Source organism: Anabrus simplex, chromosome 1 (genome assembly GCF_040414725.1).
Source record: "Anabrus simplex isolate iqAnaSimp1 chromosome 1, ASM4041472v1, whole genome shotgun sequence".
NCBI lineage: Eukaryota > Metazoa > Arthropoda > Insecta > Orthoptera > Tettigoniidae > Anabrus > Anabrus simplex.
Genome location: NC_090265.1, coordinates 354,212,579 through 354,227,016, shown reverse-complemented (window position 1 = coordinate 354,227,016; position 14,438 = coordinate 354,212,579). Strand labels below are relative to the sequence as shown.

Sequence of the window (14,438 nt, the reverse complement as noted above, 5' to 3'; positions counted from 1 at the left end):
TTTAAGGGACTTGCATTCAAATATTTCGGTGATTCAAAGATCTCTGTTGTTCATGTGGCTATGTTGTTATTTAAGAATACAGGACTAACTCACTCGCAAACAACTTCATGCAATAACTGTGAATGTCCGATTTCAGGACGACTGAAATGAAGAGAATCCTACAACTTCCTCATACAGTAGACTCACCAGGATTTTATGCATACATGGTTCTGATTCCATTACAAAATAATGAATAACTTTAAAATCCACTGCAGCAAATCAGATGGGTACTGGAGCCTGCTGTTTTCATCTCCCTTATTAATGAAGTGTATTAGCAATGATCAGCACCTTCGTCTTGTCACAAAAATCAAGCAGATGTCACACTTGGTTTTTCGAACAACAAAACCTCCTATATACAACAGATATGCCAACTTCATCACAGAGCAGAGAAAAAGAGAACTGGGATTTTAAATCATGGCTCAGGCCAATAATGAAGAAATAGTTAATATACAATATATTTAAACATTAGCTATCATAGGCATAGAAGTTCCTTACCAGGAGACCTGTGCAGATCCTCAAGGGTACAAGTGACATGATCTGGTAAATGCACTGCATTGCGCTGATATTGGGGCGTGTTTGGAAGATTCTCTTTGGAATTTCCGATCACAGATGTGCCTGGCTCCACCTCCACGTTTCTGCCTGGAGGATTAGCCAAGATTCCCATTTTCAAACAGCAGTTGAGACCAAAGAAGAAAGCATATCATTGCTGCCCGACGTTTGCCGCAGAGCTCTAAAAACCTCTCTATAGTCACTATTGAATGCTTGGGCCAGAACATAATGAACCCTGCCTGAAGAAGATACTTGACACCCACCACTGCTGATGCTGTAGTCAACAGAATGGCCTTATACGTCTTCCTGCTAAGGAATTCCTTTCCGGATTTGTCGCTGGAGGTCTTAAGTTCATTCAGGTACTGAAGAAAATAATTTTCCAGCCACTGAAATACAAGCTGAAGAGGTCCATCTTCTCTGGCTGCAACTTTGCTACATTTGTGCTACTGGCATTGTGTATGTTGAGCATTGTCTTTATTGATACCATGTATTTGATACCTGCCACCTCCATTATCAAAATTGTGTTCATCTTTATAACATGAATGATCTTTTAAATATTCTAGGGCTGTTATTATTTCAGTTGCGAAATATCTTCATTTTCTCATATACGGCTTGAAGTGTTTGCATGTAAGGAAAGGAACCGGTTTCACAGTTTATTTTGATTACATCTGATACAGTTTCTTGATTAAATTACCATTTATGTATTGGTAACCATCAAACATAGATTTTTTGAGCAAATAATCTGTTACATTTTTTTCAGAATGTCCCATTGGTTGGAAGCAATAAAAAGAGGCTTTTCACTATCAGCAGGATGACAGATTATTGACCAGGGTAGTTGGATTTCTACTTTTGTTTGGATCACAGTCATCTTGAGTACGTTTTATTCATTCAACATGGAATGAAGCATCTTTCTGTTCAAAGAAGGTATCAAGTATCTTGTCATATAACATCTGCTGTTCGATGGACTACCAACAAACACAATCTCTCTGCTTCATTTAGGCGCTGACTTTCTGCTAAGAAGCACTCCTTTAATAAGCGTGTTATTCTAGTCTCACAATTTATATTTCCTACGTAGCGAATGTGTGGATTTACTCAATGTGGCGGACATATAGTTTCAATGTTCTCGAATTAAAATAGGCGAGAAATCCTTTCTTAGTATAACATTTAGCCATTCTTGACGTTCGTTCAAAGGAAATTCATGAAAGGGAATCCCATTCCCTGTTCTGCTTTTGCTCTTAAATAAAGGCACACAGCAATAAATCATATTATGTACATAAACATTAAAGCAGTTTACGACCAAAGAAACAAACCAAATAAGGTAAACACAGGCTCAAATTACATCAGCACTCTTAGTAATGATCATTGAACGTGTCTTGCCAAGCAGACTAATGCCAGCTTCTCAGTGCTCCAAGCACCTGAACAGGTAACTACGCCATGTATGCTCGTTTACGTGTGTGACTGGGTGAATGATAAGGCGTATTAGTGCAGTCACAGTAGAGGGTGACGGTTAACACCATTTAAAAGTTAAATAACATATTAAGATTCTTGCGTTTATCAAAGCATTTCCTGGGAAGTGTTAAATAACACGCTGTTAACTCTTGTAAGATTCACAATCAGTGCAAATCAAGAAGGCTGTGGCAGAACCAAGTAGTTTGTTTTTAGCATGTTCCAATGCACTTTTGTTTTAATACAATTGTACACCATGGAACATGAAGTCTACGTAGAGAGCTTGTCTTGACGTGAATTTGTTCTTAGTGAATAGACCCATGCAATATAGAAAAAGCAGAGAGTACAAAAATGCATGGTTCAATTGTTGTTCTTTTGAGAGAAGTCTCCTTTTGGAAATTGTTTCCAAACATATATCTATTACAGAAAATAAGCAGAACAATCAATCCATGCTGAAAGCCAAAAGTTAGGCTTGGCAGAAAATTTATAATGAATCCATTGTGCATGCCGAGGTTGGCCACTGTACAATTAAGCAACTAAAACAACTATAAGGAAACATGAAAAGAAACGCAAAGAAAATGCCAATGACAGGGTGGAGAGTTCAACCTAAATTAATGGAAAAGTTAAAATATACAAATTGTTTCTGATTCAAAAATGTGCATTAGAAATGTCACTGCATGTTGGCCCAGTTCTGTGCATGGCAGCGCTATTTTCAATAACTGCCAGGTTAGAACACAATTTGAAACAAGAAGATATTCTACTGGATGATAATGGTTATCTCTTGAGAAAGTATTTGTTTACTGCAATATTAAATCTTCAAATAAGAGCAGAGAGCAAACATAAGGTACAGCAGATCTCACATCAGAACTGTGTAGAAAGAATGTATATTATATGGAAGGGACTTATGAGCTGTTGTAAATCTGTCAGATCATTGAAATTATCTCTTTTGTTTTTAATCCTTTTCTTGAATAGGCCTATCTGTTCTTAATATTCAAGATACAGAGGTTCTGCATCTAATGCACTTGCGTTATTAAATACTTCTGAGCTAGTATTAAGATTTAACTGATTGAAGACGGGCAGTTAAGCTAACTAAGAGTTTATCAGATTGTTAACCCTAATCAATGTTGGTTAAATGCTAATATTGTTAAATTCACTGTTAAATTATTTTAGCATGCAGTTACATTTTAACTGAAGTTGAATAAACTGGGTCTAACAGTTATAAACTAACTGGGTCAAAACTGAAAAGAAATAGCTTCCACTATAATAAACTACAGCACTTGTTACACTTGCATTAACGAACCAACTCGTGATGCACAAACAACACAGTGCAATGAAAATGACATGACAGTGTGCCAATACTCAATTGGACTGCTTAATCACAGAAGCAACTTGGTGGGAAATCCCTAGCTTCTCTCCTAATTTTAACTACAAAATATTATTCTACATCTTGGGGCTCCTCCCTCCTGCACTCATACCGTAGCTTTGATTTATGCATTACTTTTTTTTATTAGCCAATAAAAACAGAGAAACTGTGATAAATGACATCTACTTTGAGTGAAATATGGCATTTTAATTGAAAATCAGAAAATAAGCAAGCAAAGCCATGCAGATTAAGCACTATCAAATGTAGTTAAAATTTCTTATCAAAGTGAATCTTATAAAGTATAATCTGTGTGGTTACCTCTAGAAGTGTGGAAAAGAATATGCATTTTGCTTAGACATCTGCACTCTATTTATTATTATTAAATATAACTTAAATTAGTGGTTTGGTATTTGTTTCAGGTTTCGTGCAGCCACAAGCCCCCAGTGGAATGGATCAACCCCCACCCTCTGCATATGTCCCTCCCAATCCAGCTCATACCCCAGTAGCTCCTTTTGCATCTCAACCTATTATACCTACTACCCCTAATTATGAAAGCCCAGCTGCATTTGTGCCTGCAGTTCCAAGTGCTGGTAGTAATATGGGCTCCATTGAAGGTAAGATATTATAATAGTATGAATGAAATATTTCTTGATATACTGGGTATAACACTGCACTTGCCATTATATTGGAACTTTTTTTCATAATATCAAGTAAATAAGGTAATCTTACACAATTTGAATTAACTGCTGTAAAAAAATGATAAAGTTAAAAGTAGAGATGAACAACCTGCCTACTGATTTCACTCATTCTCACTGGCCTGCCAAGGAGAGTATCATTGGGAACGTGTATACCTACTAAGCTCAAATGATGTCACGAACGAGAACAGGCCATATTCTGATACTGCCTCATTCTCGATACTGGAGCTATGATAGACCATTTGCTAACCTAGTTTGTTGCATGTTACGCTGAGCCACACATTCACAGAGCCTAACAACAAAACTGTAGTAGCGGTTTAAATTGGAAATGAAAATCCATAGCCTGTTTCCAGTCATTCGACTGGGTCAGGAATGGAATGAATGAAGCCCCATCTAGCGGCGAGGATAGGAATTGTGCCAGCTGCCGAAGCCTGTTGCACTCCTCTGGAGCAATGATTAATGACTGACAGATGAAGTGAAATGATTTTGGAGAGTGTTGCTGGAATGCAAGATGACAGGGAAAACCGGAGAATACCTGTTCCGCATCTACTTTGTCTAGCGCAAATCTCATATGGAGTGACCGTGATTTGAACCACGGAACCCAGCAGTGAGAGGTCGGTGCGCTGCTGCATGAGCCACGGAGGCACCCTATAGGTTTAAATGATTGTCAAAAAACAAGTTACTGGCCAAGATTATAAATGGGAAAAACAAGTACATGTTGGGAAAACTTTTAAATTTATAGTAGTGTTCCTCAATCTTTCTTTCTTTCTTTCGTTTTTCTTGCTTTCTTTCCTTCAGCACCCCACTTTCATAATAGATGTCATTCATCCCATCCCAATATTGACCGTAAACTTTAAATAATTTCATTCTGTGGTAATATACCAAGCAAGTCATCTAAGAAGTTCACCAAGTGGCAGATTCCCTTAAATGATTTCAGAGAATTTTGAAATTTATCAAACGTTTTCCTTGTTAAATTATTCTGATCCCTATTCCTCGTCCTGTAAGTGAATATTTGCCCCAATTTGTCCTCTTGAATTCCAGCTTTCATACAGTGTACTCATTTTACGAGGAAACTTTGCATCAGTCTGCCGCCACCTAACTCACCTCTCCTCCAACCGCACCATGGGAAGCCAGCTGTACAAAACGAGGAAGCTCGATTACAATTAACCCCCAGCTCACACTTTCCTCATGTTCCGTTAATACCAGTAAATCATGGCATTTAGAAACTGCAGAATAAAAGAGGACCACAAATTTAAATATTATTAAAATATTGTACATGTACACAGGTTTATTACTCATAATTAGACATCGGATTTATATGCTGTATAAATCACCAATGTAAGCATGCACCTATGCTGCAAAAAGTGGTGGAATATGCATTTAAGTATGCACTTACTTTCATAATGTTAAACACGTGTACAAAATGCAAACTTAACATTCCTTTACTAGACTCGTGTGATTCACCCACACCAGTACATAAAATCATCATCATCATGAATAATCAACTGATTGAAAAACAAAAAAAAATCACAAAACCAGCTTCAATGCGGAGAATGATCTGTCTAGATCTACGGATGTGACAGGTTAGTACAATTCAGGAGCGAGTGTAGGTGTTAAACATTCTTGTAGATTCACATTATCAGTACCAGCCAAATATCTCTTTATAGCTACCTCGATGTCGTAGTTCGGATTTTGCTCAAGGTCATGTCCGAGGATTCCTGGTATATCTTCCGGTTCACGATTGACATTCTCCATAATGTCCAGCGAATCACAAGACACAACCCACGTGTTTCTGACTTCTTGATTGATTCTCGTATGATTTGGATGTGTGTCTTTATAAGTGCCAGTTCCCTTTGAACCATTTCATTGCCAAAAGCATTCACGGCAATAATTAATTCACATTTTCTTCAAGACAGCTTGTAAAACATGTTTAAAATATGCACAATAAAAGTCGAAAACATTCACAATAAATTTGAAATTTGATATGTTTGCACTAATCTCTAATATATGCAAATATGCAAATATATGCACTATTAAACTTAATCATTCATCCAATTTCATGTTCAAATACACTTCAGTTTTGGAAGTCTATGTATCGGCAAAGAAAATATGCATGTGCATACATGGAATACATTTTAATGGAATGCAATAGAACTTCCTGTACAATATGCAGATTTTCAGTCCTCCACAAACACACATTTTGAGAATTTACATGTCACCGGGCGAGTTGGCCGCGCGCGTAAAGGCACGCGGCTGTGAGCTTGCATCCGGGAGATAATAGGTTCGAACCCCACTATCGGCAGCCCTGAAGATGGTTTTCCGTGGTTTCCCATTTTCACACCAGGCAAATGCTGGGGCTGTACCTTAATTAAGGCCACGGCCGCTTCCTTCCAACTCCTAGGCCTTTCCTATCCCATCGTCGCCATAAGACCTATCTGTGTCGGTGCGACGTAAAGCCCCTAGCAAAAAAAAATTTACATGTCCAGAAAGATGGAACCATGCCTCTTCAGACATTAGCTGTGGATTCTAATTTCCACTTTCACGAGACCAATTGTAGAATCTTATTCTTGCAGCGAAATCTGTCTGGTTAATTCATGCACAAACCTTATTTTATGAAAATGAAAATCCACAGCCTGTTTCCAGTTATTCGACCGGGTCAGGAATGGAACTAATGAAGCCCCCATCTAGCAGTGAGGATAGGAAATGTGCTGGCTGCCGAAGTCTGTCGCACTCCTCTGGGGCAATGATTAATGAATGACAGATGAAATGAAAGGATATTGGAAAGTGTTGCTGGAATGAAATATGACAGGGAAAAATGGAGTACCTGGAGAAAAACCTGTCCTGCCTCCGCTTTGTCCAGTACAAATCGCACATGGAGTGACCAGGATTTGAACAACAGAACCCAGCGGTGAGTGGCTGGCACGCTGCAGCCTGAGCCACAGAGGCTTGCCACAAACCTTATTTTATATGGTCGAAATTTCAGCAGTGTGCTCACTTTGTGAGCCCATGAATATGTTTGTTTCCTGTGCTAGATGATCAAATGATTTTCTGTGACTTATTTCTGACTGCGCCTAAATATCCCCAACTTTATCTTCAGTTAAAATGTGTCTTTTCTGCTTCCTCTGAACATCACAAACTGAACCTGTTTTTTGTATGCCACTCTTTTTTTTATAAACTTCGAATTCAAGATTTTGTAGGAATACTAGTCAGGATATTTACGAGCAAATGTCTTCATGCATCTCATCTTTTATAGTTACTTCCTTTCAAGTAACATTCCACCAAATAAATTTGCTCTTCAACCGAGTACAGTCGAACCTTATTTACATGTTAATTAATCACTTCCACTTTTTTTGCAGTCATACACTAAATTGTTTAGGCACTGAACTTTGGCCATTAAGATTTAGACCAATTATACATTTTCGATTATGCATTTTCTCATTAATACGTCGCATTTGCCTGATTCCTATGAATGAAACATATTAATTTACTTGCTCATTTATACATTATGCAGTACTGAGGATGTGAGAGTCACACAGAGAAAATTGACAACATCTAAACCCATTGAAGTCAATAAGCAGCCACTTTTGAGATAACTTTTTTAACACTACCTGCAGATAAAAGGATTGCTGCGTTAGGCGAAGCTCCAGTAGATATTTATTATATTGCTAATGAATTTGTTAATTAACCACCTATTCAATACTTTACAGTCTTATACAATTAGGATTTGATACTTTTTACATTATAAAATATGAGACATGTTTCACCTTTCATAGAAGGTGTCTTCAGTCATTGTACCTCCTTAAGATGTAATCAGGCACCTGATTTAAAATTGAAGTATAATTATTGAGACTTAATATTAGCATACTTAAAATAGGAGCACTCTAAAAGAAAGATTGAATGACAGCTGTTAGCACTCTATATTTTGATGGTCTGTCAGGAACTCTTCAATTAATTGGCAGTAGATTTTGGCCCAGTAATTTCCCAAGAAACCTTTAACAATAGATTCTAAAGATTTCCATACTGACAATTCTCTAGAATTTTTCTAACATGGACCTACAAATATGTCATTTTTAAATTTACTATTGCATAGTTTCGGGAACTAAGTATAGACAAGGTTCACCAATTGTATCTAGGCCTAGCTTGATGTACAATAGAGATACAATACACTTTCAGTCACGAGAGGATATCTAATATTACATTCACCAGGAACATATTCTCAAATAGGTCAGTCTCTTTTCACATGATGTGTTCATAAAAAAAACATTTTAATAAACCTCCTGTGCAAACTGAGCAACAAACTCATTGGTTTCAAATTGGCACTAATTTACCAACAATGTTCCTTATAATTTATCACTTTCATTAACCTCTCAGCACGCACCTCTCACTAGTGCAGGTGGAAACCACAACTCATTGCGAGTTAGGGGCCTAAAATGTGTGATATTGGAACCGCTGTAACTCAGTAGTTCTGGTGCATAGGCATACAAAGTTTTGGTACCATATAATAAACTCCTTCTACTCTACATCAAGAATTACCTCCCTTTGGACTACTAAAGTAGACTTACCTCCCCACTGGAATTTATTGGCACCTGGTACGCAAGCATATGGCTCAACATGATTACACATCTTGCTATTCCTCCATTTAAGACATTCGTTTCTACCACAGCAACATAATTTATCAACAAACTGCCATTTGAATTAAGAGTACAAGTTTCTTTCATCTCTGCTGAATGTGCCACTACAGTTGAAAGTTTCATATTCCCATTATGCAACAAAACTGTTCAACTCTTCCACTATAGTATATAGAAGAGGAAATGTCTCCGCGAGTTACCGTGGACCGCCGCACAAATGGCACTTGTTACACCTGTGTCGCACACCATACAAAAACAGAGGCATGTACAGTACTACCATTGCTTCTGTCTGCTTAACAACTCATACATGCAACTCATGTTTAAAGATGATTTCAGCAGCTGGACACTTTGGAGTATTTTCAAAATGATCTAAATGTCTTGGTAAGTAGCCATCTCTCTTATCTCCATTGTGCAGAAGAAGAATCAACACTTCAAGTAGTGAAGTTTAAGCATACACAACACATGATTTTCACAGTATCCCAACTGCAACTACTTCACTTTGATAACATCTGAACTATCTAACACTAAAAACGTATATCTCCCACAAACTATTAGCACACAATAGTTTTTCCACAGTAACCTTTTCCATCACAACAGCAGATTATAAACATTTTCCAGTGCATACCTAAAATTGTGCCGCTCTGTGTAGACCCATAATCTTTAATTAGCATCAGCAAAGCAAGTACCTCTACATTCTTCAGGTTTTCATTTCCACCACTGTCTTGGTATCTCTACTCCTTCACCATCTATATATATAAAATAAGAGTTTTGTCTGTACATTGCTCAGAATTTAAAAAGGATAGTATTTATGTACCGGTTGTGTCCACCGTAACAAGGAAATGCACTTTTTAATTTTTCGTAATTTCTGTCTGTATGTATGTACACGCATCACGAGAAAGAGGCTGAAAAGAATTTAATGAAAATTGGTATGCAACGTCGGCAAATAGGTCTCTACAATCTAGGCTGTAAATAATTTCATTCACGCTGAGAGAAATTATACTTTAGGGGAAGGCGTAAAATTTAATTTTCAAATAGTTATTAGTAGTTCTATCTTAATGAAAATCGGTATTCAAAGTCGGAGAAAAAGTCGCTACAACCTAGGCTATACATAATTTTATTCACACTGAGTGAAATGGTAGTTTAGGGAAGGCCTAAAATTTAATTTTCAAATATTTATATTATTAGTGGACCTGTCTTAATGAAAATCGGTATACAAAGTTGGGGAATAAGTTGCTAGAACCTAGGCTATACATAATTTTATTCCCGCTGAGTGAAATGGTTGTTTAAGGGAAGGCCTAAAATTTAATTTTCAAATATTTGTTATTAGTGGCCTATCGATAAATACTACATAACTAAAGTTATATAGTATTACATTTCCAATAATTATACATTTTTACCGTACCAGCTATGATAACAGAGATATTCATGAATTTCGATTTTTGTTGCTCAAGTCCATATCAGCTCTGAGTCACACGAAAATGGGTGAACAGAATTCAATGAAAATCAGTATGTAAAGTCAGGGAATAAGGAACTACAGCCTACGCTATAAATAATTTTATGAGACGCCCTAATATCACAGAGTCGAAAGAAAACTAAATGTGAAGGCCTACAATATAGAAAGCTCATAAAATTGATCAACAATAACATTACGTTGACCATTCTTTGTTGTGATGTGCTTTGTGTCTTCTGTTGCCACTCATCTCCAATAGATGGGATTACTGCTGCGTACCGAGTATTTTTTTTAAATTTGCTTTACGTTGCACCGACACAGAAAGGTCTCACGGCGATAATGGGATAGGAAAGGGCAAGGAGTGGGAAGGGAGCGGCCGTGGCCATAATTAAAGTACAGCTCCAGCATTTTCCTGGTGTGAAAATGGGAAACCGTGGAAAACCATCTTCAGGGCTGCCGACAGTGCAGTTCGAACCCACTGTCTCCCAGACGCAAGCTCATAGCTGTGCGTTCTTCTTCACCATCCCATTCCTTTGGTTCATAAATTTTCTGATACTCCTGGTACATAACACACTGGTTCATTATAGCATTCCAGCTATTTAGTCCATACTCTGTGGCACTGATTGGAATGAGCAGTGTGCCCACTTACATGAATAATGGCAGAGGAGTATTCACGGCTCTCTGCGGCGTGGTCATTCCAGCACTGGGACATTGGACTGTTAGATCGGCACCATAATACTGATATAGATGTTGATTCCCATAGGGAATCAGAAATACTTGTTCCGAATGAGTAAATTTATAATACCAATATAAATGGTCCATTATTGGACATTATAAATTTTCCAGCTAACTCATTCCTGGTTGCCAGCGTTTTGCCCCCGTGTGCTAGGCTGGGCTCATCAGTTGGTACCTAGCACATCTACCAAGACGCATGGCTAGTGCAAACTTTGGAGGCCACTGTGTAGGCCAATTGTAGCCACCGGCAGTGCCAGTGCACTATGAGAGACTTTGTCTCACTACCAAAAATTGATGCCTGCCTGGCCATCAGATGATATAGATGTTGATTCCCGTAGGGAATCAGAAATACTTGTTCCGAATTAGTAAATTTATAATACCAGTATAAATGGTCTGTTATTGGACATTATAAATTAAAATTATAAATTTTCCAGACAAAGTCTCTCATAGTGCATTGGCACTGCCAGTGGCTACAATTGGCCTACGCAGTGGCCTCCACAGTATGCACTAGCCATGCATCTTGGTAGGTGTGCTAAGTACCAACTGATGAGCCCAGCCTAGCACACGGGGGGCGAAACGCTGGCAACCAGGAATGAGTTAGCTGGAAAATTTATAATGTCCAATAACGGACCGTTTATATTGGTACCATAATACTGTTCATTAAAAGTGAGAAAATGTGCGGTTTTTCATTTGATCGAGTATATTTTATATGATAACATTGCTTGTAATCACTCCATTCCTACTGATGTTTTTGTAATGACCTATGTTAATTTCAGGTAGGAAAACCACAAACAGCCTTTCTGAGAATCCCATAGCGGAAGCACAGGCACATCAGCTAGTTCACCTTGTTGTTGTGTTTCAGTCATCAGTCCATAGACTGGTTTGATGCAACTCTCCATGCCACCCTATCCTGTGCTAACCTTTTCATTTCTACGTAACTATTGCATCCTACATCTGCTCTAATCTGTTTGTCATATTCATACCTTGGTCTACCCCTACCGTTCTTACCACCTACACTTCCTTCAAAAACCAACTGAACAAGTCCTGGGTGTCTTAAGATGTGTCCTATCATTCTATCTCTTCTTTTTGTCAAATTTAGCCAAATCGATCTCCTCTCATCAATTCGATTCAGTATCTCTTCATTCGTGATTCGATCTATCCATTTCACCTTCAGCATTCTTCTGTAACACCACATTTCAAAAGCTTCTATTCTCTTTCTTTCTGAGCTAGTTATTGTCCATGTTTCACTTCCATACAATGCCACGCTTCACACAAAAGTCTTCAAAAACATCTTTCTATTCCGATATCAATGTTTGAAGTGAGCAAATTTCTTTTCTTAAGAAAGCTCTTCCATGCTTGTGCTAGTCTGCATTTTATGTCCTCCTTACTTCTGCCATCGTTAGTTATTTTACTACCCAAGTAACAATATTTATCTACTTCCTTTAAAACTTCATTTCCTAATCTAATGTTTCCTACATCACCTGCCTTTGTTCGACTGCACTCCATTACTTTTGTTTTGGACTTATTTATTTTCATCTGGTACTCCTTACCCAAGGCTTCATCCATACCATTCAGCAACTTCTCAAGATCTTCTGCAGTCTCAGATAAAATAACAATATCATCGGCAAATCTCAAGGTTTTGATTTCCTCTCCTTGGACTGTGATTCCCGTTCCAAATTTCTCTTTGATTTCCTTTACTGCCTGTTCTATGTAAACATTGAAAAGGAGGGGGGACAAACTGCAGCCTTGCCTCACTCCTTTCTGGATTGCTGCTTCTTTTTCAAAGCCCTCAATTCTTATCACTGCAGACTAATTTTTATACAGATTATAGATAATTCTTCGTTCTCGGTATCTGATCCCTATCATCTTCAGAATCATAAATAGCTTGGTCCAATCAACATTATCGAATGCCTTTTCTAGATCTACAAATGCCATGTACGTGGGCTTGTCCTTCTTGATTCGATCCTCTAAGATCAGACGTAAAGTCAGGATTGCTTCACATGTCCCTACATTTCTTCTGAAGCCAAATTGATCTTCTCCCAACTCAGCTTCAACTTGTTTTTCCATTCTTCTGTAAATAATACGTGTTAATATTTTGCAGGCATGAGATACTAAACTAATGGTGCGGTAGTTTTCACACCTGTCAGCACCGGCTTTCTTGGGAATAGGTATAACAACATTCTGCCGAAAATCGGATGGAACTTCTCCGGTCTCATACATCTTGCACACTAAATGAAATAACCTTGCCATGCTGGTTTCTCCTAAGGCAGTCATTAATTCAGAGGGAATGTCATCAATTCCAGGTGCCTTGTTCCTATTTAGGTCACTCACAGCTCTGTCAAACTCTGACCTCAAAATTGGGTCTCCCATTTCATCAGCATCAACAGCCTCTTCATGTTCCAGAACCAAATTATCTACATCTTTACCTTGATACAACTGTTGGATATGCTCCTGCCGTCTTTCTGCTTTGTCTTCTTTCCCTAGAAGTGGCTTTCCATCTGAGCTCTTAATATTCATACACCTAGATTTCCTTTCTCCAAAGGTTTCCTTGATTTTCCTGTATGCAGCATCTACTTTTCCCAGGACCATACAGCCTTCGACATCCTTGCACTTCTCCTTCAGCCATTCTTCCTTAGCTACCTTGCACTTTCTATCCACTTCATTCTTTAATCGCCTGTATTCTTTTCTGCCCTCTTCACTTCTAGTATTCTTGTATTTTCGTCATTCATCAATGTTCTATTATCTCCTGAGTTATCCACTGATTCTTAGTTGATCTTTTATTCCTTCCTAACATTTCTTCAGCAGCACTACTGACTTCATTTTTCATGACTCTCCACTCTTCCTCTATAGTGTTTCCTTCAGCCTTTTCATTTAGTCCTTGTGCAACATGTTCCTTGAAACAATCCCTCACACTCGTTTCTTTCAACTTGTCTAGATCCCATCTTTTTGCATTCTTTCCTTTCTTCAATTTCTTCAACTTCAGATGGCATTTCATCACCAATCTGAATCTCTGCCTAATCATAATGAAGTCTATTTGATACCTTCCAGTGTCTCCAGGTCTTGTCCACGTATACAGCCATCGTTTGTGGTGTTTGAACCAAGTATTGGCAAGGACTAAATTATGATCAGTGCAGAATTCAACCAGCCGACTTCCTCTTTCGTTCCTTTGTCCCAATCCGAATTCTCCTACTGTATTACCTTCTCTTCCTTGGCCTACCACTGCATTCCAGTCTCCCATCACAATTAGATTCTCGTCACTTTTTACATATTGTATTAAATCTTCTATCTCCTCATATATTCTTTCTATTTCTTCATCATCCGCTGAACTAATAGGCGTATAGACCTGCACTATTGCGGTGGGCATTGGTTTGGTGTCTATCTTGACGACAATAATTCTTTCACTATGCTGGTCGTAGTAGCTTACCTGCTGCCCTATTTTCTTATTCATTATTAAACCAACTCCTGCATTTCCCCTGTTTGATTTTGTGTTGATAATTCGGTAGTCGCCTGACCAAAAATCTTGTTCTTCCTGC

General features: G+C 38.1%; 1 protein-coding gene across 1 annotated transcript in view; it reads left to right on the top strand.

The window, feature by feature from the left end:
• The window catches only part of Vta1 (vesicle trafficking 1), a 63,732-nt gene that overhangs the window by 28,399 nt on the left and 20,895 nt on the right, over positions 1 to 14,438 (top strand). The window contains exon 4 of the mRNA XM_067134902.2: positions 3,817 to 4,011. Coding sequence (XP_066991003.2) covers positions 3,817 to 4,011 — 195 coding nt within the window. The remainder of the gene's footprint in view (positions 1 to 3,816; positions 4,012 to 14,438) is intronic.